This window comes from Coregonus lavaretus, assembly GCF_964263955.1.
Source record: "Coregonus lavaretus genome assembly, chromosome: 32".
NCBI lineage: Eukaryota > Metazoa > Chordata > Actinopteri > Salmoniformes > Salmonidae > Coregonus > Coregonus lavaretus.
The window spans coordinates 35,489,222-35,498,185 of record NC_140019.1 but is presented as its reverse complement, the minus strand read 5'-3'; the positions used below and the strand labels follow the sequence as shown (position 1 = coordinate 35,498,185).

At 41.1% G+C, this 8,964-nt stretch overlaps 1 protein-coding gene across 2 annotated transcripts; it reads right to left on the bottom strand.

The window, feature by feature from the left end:
• Positions 1-45: 45 nt before the first annotated feature.
• Positions 46-7,254, bottom strand: LOC311107603 (cyclin-G1-like). 2 transcript variants are annotated; one of them, XM_084150126.1, is made up of 7 exons: positions 7,024-7,248; positions 4,219-4,482; positions 3,644-3,897; positions 2,853-2,931; positions 2,381-2,491; positions 2,076-2,170; positions 46-1,556 (listed from the first exon to the last, which is right to left on the bottom strand). In XM_084150126.1, exons 2-6 carry the CDS (start codon positions 4,480-4,482, stop codon positions 2,099-2,101), a joined length of 780 nt encoding a protein of 259 aa, XP_084006252.1. In that variant the 5' UTR covers positions 7,024-7,248; the 3' UTR covers positions 46-1,556; positions 2,076-2,098. The 2 variants fall into 2 exon arrangements, with proteins under 2 accessions (XP_084006252.1, XP_084006251.1); XM_084150125.1 differs by lacking the exon at positions 2,076-2,170 and having other exon boundaries at positions 7,024-7,254.
• Between the last annotated feature and the right edge of the window lie 1,710 nt (positions 7,255-8,964).

Here is an 8,964-nt window from a genome sequence, read left to right as displayed (position 1 = left end):
TTTATGGATGTGTGGTTTCAAAACATTGAAGACAGTGCAACCACACAGCTTTTCAATATCGTTTTATTGAAAGGTCCAAAACACATGGGTTAAACAGATGTAGTTCCAACTTTTTTTTTGAGGCAATGTTTTCAAATTCCAGAACATCAACTTTATTTCAAATTCTTAACAAAATACTTAATGTCAGATCAATTGTGGTTGGCTATGGCCTCAGCACGTCAAATACTTGAGTAAATGCAAATCAAACTAACTTAATTTCCTACATCTACTGTGCTTATCTAAGTGACTTAGAGTGCATTTTAGCACAATAAATTAATTGCGAGTGGTTGTTTTCTAAAGGCTAAAGTTTTGCCACAAATCAAGATAATTCAACATCACATTTTGTAATAGTGACCATGTTCATCTGTAACCGTTGTTAGTAATAGACATTACATTAGATAGTGGGTGTGTCCAAAATGATACCATAGTGGGGTACCATGTCATCCACAGCTATCCTGCAAGCTAAAACCAATACATGCGCAGGATCATTGTTAGTTTCATCACATCACTGAGGAAACCTCAAACGCCCTCACAAGTATAAAAAAAAAAAGTTTATAAAGTAAAAATAAATTTTTTCATCACCTTGGGTAGAGGAGTGTGCATTTTTAGGCCAGTTCATCAACCTAGGGTGGAAGTTAAGGGTTTTGGGTCCGATTTCTTGGTTCCATTGGTTTGCATTTTCACAAAACCCTTCTCCCTCCTCTTCCACATAGTGGACTGAGGACCTAGGTGGTTCTATACTTCATTGCTTAAAACCAGCAACCACGATAGAATACTATGCAGAGTATTCATGTTGGTACTGATTCAGATAAGAACATACTGTATACACGCGTGCAAGCATTTCAACCAGGAAGGATTTAACCTTCGCTAGATGGCAGCGGATAAACCCACTCTTGACCGGGCATTACTCCCTTAAGAGTGCATTCTAAGTGGCACCCTATTCCCTATAAAGAGCAATCAGCTCTGGTCAAAAGTAGTGCACTATATAGGGAATAGGGTTCCATTTCAGACGCACCTTTAGTCAATGAAGCAGATGTAGGCTAATAAATAGTGAGCTCATTCAAAAAGTGCCATGACAGAACAACCAAGAGAAAGGAAAAGAAAAGTTAACAGGTTTTCCCCTTAAAGAACTACATCATCCATAATGCAGTTCTGTAAGGGAAATGGGTTAGTGATGGAGGTGGGTGACCGTGTAGCAACAGTAGAGTACAGGAAGTCGCTATTTTTCCATGAAACTGAAAAACAAAATATGTTTTTAGGGGAGAAGAGGTGGTAGTCTACTTCTCCTTTTGCATCTGTGTACTGTGGTCACCCACCCCCAGGGTTCAGTAGGCGGACTCCGGTATTGTGGGCATATGGGCGATCTTGTAATAGCTGTGTTTCAACGTGCGTTGCGTCCTGCCAGAGAGGATCCAACGAAGCCTCTGGCTGTTGGGCTTGGAGACCCTGGTGGTTGAATACTCAATCAGACACTTCATAACCAACTCTGTCACCGTAACCAGGTCCCCTTCTCGGATCTGAGGAAACACACAAGAAACAGGAGAGGAAAAACAGAACTATTATCATGCAGCATTGGCAGCACATCAGAGTATTCATTTATTTTAAAAGCTGCCAATCAGAGAGCGTTTGTTCCTTAGAGCTGCTGCTGGTCTGTTTGCCCGTTTATTCACTGCATCATTCAAAACATCATCCAGAGGGGGTTCCCAATTCCAAAGATCAAATTCAACGTCTCTCCAGAGTCTTGTTTAATCATCAACTTGCCTACATTTTCCATGAACCCTCAACATTAGGCAATCCGTTGGGCAATAGACCTTGGGGCTCCAACACACAGAGCAGAGCAAACGCTCCACCTCATAGCCAACAGTGGCTACGTCTCAAATGGCGATGTATTCCCTGCAGTGAGTGCACTACTTTTGACCAGGCCCCATACGGTGCCATTTGGGACGCAGCCACAGTGTAAACACCTTCCATTGCTGGGTTGTGTTCATTAGGCACCAAACGGGGAAACAAAAACACTCAAACGGGGGATAAACTACCTTGGACTTGTCCAATAAGAAACTCATTTTCTTTGAGCGCGTCTTTTCTCTCGTTTTCCGTTGCAAAACATTTCAAACGTTTTCCGTTGTATGCCCTAATGAACAAGACCCTGGTTAGTATCCTGTTACAACAGACATGTTTGGGGAGTGATATGACACTGGGTGGTAGAGCCTGAGTCCCAGATCTGTTTGTACTCTCTTGCCAACTCCTATGCCCCCAAATGTTTGGTGTGACGACATAGGAGCAAGACGGTACAAACACCTGAGACCAGGCTATCTGGCTAGACTGGACAGTAAACACTCACAGTGAGTTGCTGCTTTAGAGACTGGAAGGCGTTGAACAGCTTGTCTATGTGCTCGTGGTCATGTTGCTCCTGAAGCTCCAGGGTCAACAAGGACAGGGCAAGCAGAGAGGGCTGTGGAGAGGGGGGAGGAATGGACGAGAGAGAGTGGGAACGAGACATTAGGTTGACATGAAAACTACATATTAAGAGTGATATTTTGTACAGATCAACATTTTACAGTTTGGTTTGAAACTATTTTTAAGTATGTTTTTCCACCCACACACTCAAAGCTCATCAACCCCCACCCCTTTCCCAAGTGGCTGACCAAAATAGGCCTAGATCCAATGTCACAACATGAACTAGCCTACATACACCCCTTGCGCCTGTATTTTATAGTCAAGTTAAAATCGGTTTGCTTTGACACATAGTATTGAGAGATTCTAAATGAGACCAAAACACATTTGTTTTGACACACAGAACTACAGTATCTTACCTTGACTTTGGAGAAGGTAAAAGAGCAATGGCAGGCTTTCAGCTGGGCTTCTAGTCTCTCAATGTTCAGGATGTCCTTGCTATGGAGAGAAAATGGGTTTTAATAATGTCTGTTCAACTTGTTTGTCAAGTCTTTTATAAGGCATAAGAGCTAAAGGGAAATGTCCATAAGAGAGATAGAGATATATATATATATGAAACTGAGTTTGAGAGAAATGCATCAACTTTATCCAAATCCCCCGTTATCCAGCCACTACTTTTAGAGAGTGTATGTGTGAACACAAGCCATCAGACAGGCTCAATCAGCTGCTTTGTGGAACGGCTTCATAATGAATAAATAATACAACAGGGGCTTTATCTATTAACCTAGTGCACAAGTTGACTGCAGGTATTTATTTAACAAGAACATATTCCAAATTGGGAAAAAACAAGCTGAAAAAAGTTAACAGTATTGAAAAACATACAGTGGGTATTTCAAGATACCCCGGTGTACACCACGGGTGTCAAACTCATTTTGCACCGTGGCCCGCGGTCGGTCTTCCACGAAGTCCGGAGTGCCGCAATAAAATTTGGTAATTATTAGCGAGCTAGACAGTGAAGTTTTTACAGTTTTGATTTGGTTTTATTCCTTTTAAATATTGAGTTTGTTTGTTACTTTTTTTTTTTTTACTTAAACCACCTGCCGAATTGGACCCCCCTGTTATGGACCCCCATGCCGAATCCGGCCCACGTGCCGTATGTTTGACACCCCTGGTATATACAGTATACCGCCCAAGCCTACAGTCATCGTACCAGTCATCTTCAAGCGTGTCCTGGATGCGGCTGTAGAACAGTCTGAGGAAGTGGAGGGCTGTCGGGGCTTTGACCTTCCAGTAGAGCTTCTCCAGAATGATCTTCTCCATCCTCATCATGTCGGACACGGTGAAGCGGTTCTGGCTGATCCGGATCAACTCGTTGGCCACGGGGATGTTCTTCTCCTCCTCTGAGGTCTTCACAGCGATGTAGAAACAGGACAGGCCCACACATGACAGATGCTTTGGCTGGATCTGGTGACGGGAGAAGAATGAGGGGAATGTTATTTACCAAATGGTTGGAGTTAATGGTTATGTTCATATTCATAGTTATTGAATATCACTTATTTGATTTTTGGGGTTTTATCTTTGAAATATTTTCACAGTGAAGAGATATTCGGTAACATCAGAATGTTCTACGGCCTATACCTACTAGATGTATGATTTTACAAATGCACGTCGAGTAACAGTCATTCGTTTCCCTGTCTGTATTGCTTACTCACCTAAAACCAAATTAATAAAAAGACAGATTTGAATCAATTCTAAATCAAACCCTATCTGATGTCCAGGTCTTACCTTCATGACGGCGAGGAAGCGGTCCAGCAGGTTGACGGCCAGGGAGAAGGTCTCGGCGCTGAAGCCAAAGAACCTGGTCAGAGACAGGAGGTCCTTCACCTCGTACTCCCTGAGCCGGGCGGTCATCCTCAGGCCGTTGTCATGGGCCGTCTCAATGATCCTCAGACCGCTCAGCTTGGGTTGGTACCTGAACTCCTGGTCAGTCAGAGCCTTCAATTGCACGGCGAAGGGCAGAGCCCCTGGTCCAGTCACTGTGGGAAGCATCTATGGAGAGGATGTTGGTCATTATTAAGTACATTAATTCATGGGAATTGATTATATAATGTTTCAATTCAACTTCATGAGTACAGTCAATCTGTGGAAGGGGGCCAGAATTCAAGGGAATGTATTAATAAGAGCTTTAATAAGCATTTTCCATAGTTAAGATAGTCACCATTCTGTTACATTGGTGTAATAAGTGGAATAGTATTGATAGTTACATGTAATATCAACTTGATGATTAAGAATGAGTAGCATAGCTTACTTTTATTTGAGGTGAACTTAAAAACAGGTTTGGGGATGTTTTGACGGTACGCGTCACAATGGTACTGGTACGTTGGAAACGTGTTACATCCTATTTAGAAAAAGTTACTGCCCAAGGCTTCTACTCCCCTAGTAGAGACAAGACTGTTACTTTCGCCATTGATCTAGATCAGGGATATTCAACTGGGGGTCCGCAGAGGTAGGCTACTGCAGGGGGTCAGCAAAAAAAAAAAATATATATATATATATATGTTTATATTGCTAGCAACAAACAAATATTTTATTATACCTACATTAGAAAATAGGATATTTAGCTTTCTATTATGCCAACTTTATTTCTCAACTCCTAATATTGAGCAAATTACACTCATTGGAGTATCTGACATAGGCTTTGAAACGGTTTGGCATGGGCCCTCAAATAGTTCTACAGCTGTACCATTGAGAGTATCTTGACTGGCTGCATCACTGCTTGGTATGGCAATAGCACCGCCCTCGATCGCATGGCGCTACTGAGGGTGGTGCGGACAGCCCAGTACATCACCGGGGCTGAGCTCCCTGCCATCCAGGACCTCTATATCAGGCGGTGTGAAAGGAAGGCCCTTAAAATTGTTAAAGCCTCCAACCACCCAAGCCATGGACTGTTCTCTCTGCTTCCGCACTGCAAGCAGTACCGGTGAATGAAGTCTGACACCAACAGGCTCCTGAACAGTTTCTATCCCCATGCTATAAGACTGCTAAATTGTTAACAAAATAGCTACACAAACTGATTTGACCTTTGTATTTTATTCTTATTTTTGCACTCTATGCACACTCACAGGACCCTACACACACTGATACTACAACACACAAACAAACACTCACTCCATCATCTGCTCACACACATTTATAATGACGCTACACACACCCACATTCAAACATCATGTAAGCTGCTGCTACTCTTGTTTATCATATCCTGATGCCTAGTCACCCCTATACATATCTACCTCTATCGATCCAGTATCCCTGCACATTGTAAATATGGTACTGGAACTGAACCTGTATATAGTATGCTTACTTAATCGTGTTCTTCTCATTTCTTATTTTCATATCTCGTGTGTTTTTGTTCTACCTTGGTATTTTTAGTATTACGTTGTTATTGATTACTGCATTGTTGGGGTTAGAGCTTGCAAGAAAGGCATTTCACTGTACTTGTGCATGTGACATTAAAACTGGAAGAAAACACCAGCTAATAGTCTACCAGTGCGGCAGCCGCTGGCTGCTGGTAAGCTTTCTTGACTTGGACATTCCTTTTTGCCAACACATGGCTAACCTTTGTTTGACCAGCTAAACAGCTAGCCCTTACCGAAAATGTGTTTGGAGTTTCCTTTGGAGTTAATTTTTCTAATACGCTATGTTATAGTTTACACTTCCTCTTCCAATTATATAAAAGTGGAGAGGTCAAAATAATTTCAAACAAAAATGTTGATTACTTATAATTCACCTGATACGACGTTTGATGGGGTCACTTGGTCGCCGGTTAACCTGGGAAAGGGTCCCTGGGCAAGGTAAGGTTGAAGACCCCTGATCTAGCTGATTATATTGTCATTATCCACTACTGTTCCCGGTCACCACGATCTCTTGAATTGTCATTAAACTAGATTGAACTGGTCTGAATCCTACTATAGGGGTCGCAATTTCCTACTGCATGGGGACATGTCAAAAAGTTGGACGTGTATCACATACATCCGCCAAAAAGGTTATAATTATCTCTTGTGTGTAAACCATTAGCAATACAGTTCAAATGGACAATAAACCAGTACTATTTAAAAAGATCAAACGACTAGTCTTTACTAGTGTGAGATGTGAACAAACAAGGCAAGGTCCCATGCGCCAGTGCGTCATTCCATTGGCAGCGCTAGGTCTGCGTGATGTGTCCGGACATGTTCCCTGCCCATAGAAACCAATGGAGGATATGAAACACCGATAGTAGTAACTTCAACGCAGCTAATACTACAACAGCGTATACGGGTTTCTCCAAATAATACTTTTCTACATTATAAATTGATGTTAGTGTTATATTTGAATCTAAAAAAAACCAGATTATTCACAAAACAGGCGGTTTTAAGAGTTGAAGCCATGGCGAAGTACACCGGTAGGCCGTCGAGGCAAAAAATATATATACCACTAAACGAACATGTAGGATATCGTTGAAACAATATGGCTACATAACGATATGGTTTAACATTGTGCTTAGTAGTTGGAAACCAAAGAAAGAAGTATAATGGTGAAAAGGAGGGTTCTTACCTTGTCTTTGATATGATGAGGAGCGTTGGTTGTTGCAGTGGAAAGTATGCAAGCGAATTAAATATATAGTTTCAGGAAAATAAAGGTTAAGATGATAGTATGTACTTTCAATCAGAAAGCTGTAAGCAAACGTAATTCCTCCTCCTAAGCACACCCCTTACCCTTGGCGTAAGGCGAAAGGAAAAGGCTTTTCAGCCTTTAGTACTAGTCCAGACCATGCCCCATAATAGCAAGGTCTAATTGGCCAGTGTTGAAACGATCCTCCCTAACTTCTCAGTTTTCATTCGATACAAACCCATCAATCAGCAAGAAAGTCACGCCCTTCGCAGTACTGGGTGGGGTAATGTTATTTACATTTTAGTCATTTAGCAGACGCTCTTATCCAGAGCGACTTACAGTTAGTGAATACATATTTTTTTTATACTGGCCCCCCGTGGGTTATGATGGGGAGATACCTTCTTTAGAGAAAGAACGACACGGGCACCATGGAACGCACTGTACAATCTCCAGGATATGTATTGTGCCATATTGTTGACAGTTTGTTGCAGACAGTTTTTGGTTGCACAATGTTAACGGCATCTCTAGAATAATTAAGCATATACCTGTGCTGTGTGTCAAACTACTGTTATAAATTGAGTTTCCATAAATGTAATGCATTTAAATTATTTATGAACCATTACGCATATAGGTCCAAACAACAATTTGCAGATTGGCTTTCATCTATAACATTTTCACAATTAATGTAAAAACAACAATTCAAAAAATAGTCTATTTGGTAACTGGAAACCAGTAGCTCTGCGTCTGGACCGTACAGTCATTGGTCTGGACTCTGGAACAGTCTAGAAAGCCAGGGGTGCAGTGGCGCGCTCTGACGCCCTATTAGCCTGTATAGACATGAGGAGAGGTAAAAACCAAAGTTCAGAGCTGTCAGAATGTATTCATTAACATTGAATCAAAGAGAGGTGAAGACAATTTTTCAAAGTAGTTTTATTCATAGCGAGCAAATACTAATCTATACGATATATGGTATAATCAATAACCTTTATAAGACAACATATTTTAAGATAGTTTAACTATAATCTTGGACACTTCAGGATAATATTAATATTTTTCAGTAGTTTTAGTGTCAAATGACAATTGAAAGAAGCTCGTTTTGTTCTGTTGGAATATTGTTCTCAATTTCAGACAAATTCAACAATACACCTTAATGATTCATCTTTAGCCATCAAATTATACATTCCCAACTGTTAACTACCACCGCACAACTCACATTATTATTTAAGTAGGTAGACTAATCCATAGATCATATGGGGGGGGCCACAAAGTCAGTATGTTAAATCAAGTTCTTATTCCTTATAAATAGACAACCCTAACAACCTCTTGCAGGTTGCAGCACCGTTAATAAAACGTCTTACCACTACAATTTTACAGTGTAATAAGACAAGTCACTAGTCAAAGGCAATAAATACAACCAGGTGCGCAACTTTGGTTTTAGAAGTGGGGGGGGGACATTATCTTTTGTATTTTTTTTTATCCAGTGGGATAAACACTCCAAACAGCCTACCCAAACGCTCGGAGGCGTCCGCATGGTCCTAAAGCACACCGTTGCCTTGTTTTGTATCACATTCCAATGATAAAACTGGGAGGGCCAAAAATGCAATTTCAGAATGTGGGTGGGGGACATGCAATAACGCAATAACTCCAAAATGGTGGAAAGCTTGGTCTTGTGTAAAATGTCCAAAACATGTCATCAGTTTGAAGTGTTTTAAGGAAATGAAAACCTGAGAAAACGATGAAACAAGTTTCTGATAAAACTTCAGTTCGACTTGGGTGCATATTTGTTGTGGTTGAAATACTGTCTGCTTGCATAACAGTGTCAAAGATAACGCATCACACGCTCATTTGCATTTTCTCAAGAGATGCTGAAAGAAAGAAATCATA

Excerpts from the sequence above, each read along its gene's own strand:
- LOC311107603 (XM_084150125.1), bottom strand. The coding sequence starts at position 4,482 with ATGCTTCCCACAGTGACTGGACCAGGGGCTCTGCCCTTCGCCGTGCAA. Across the intron at positions 3,898-4,218 it reads GCTTCCTCGCCGTCATGAAG|ATCCAGCCAAAGCATCTGTC; the intron begins GTAAGACCTGGA and ends TCCCGTCACCAG. Across the intron at positions 2,932-3,643 it reads GACACGCTTGAAGATGACTG|CAAGGACATCCTGAACATTG; the intron begins GTACGATGACTG and ends TTCTCTCCATAG.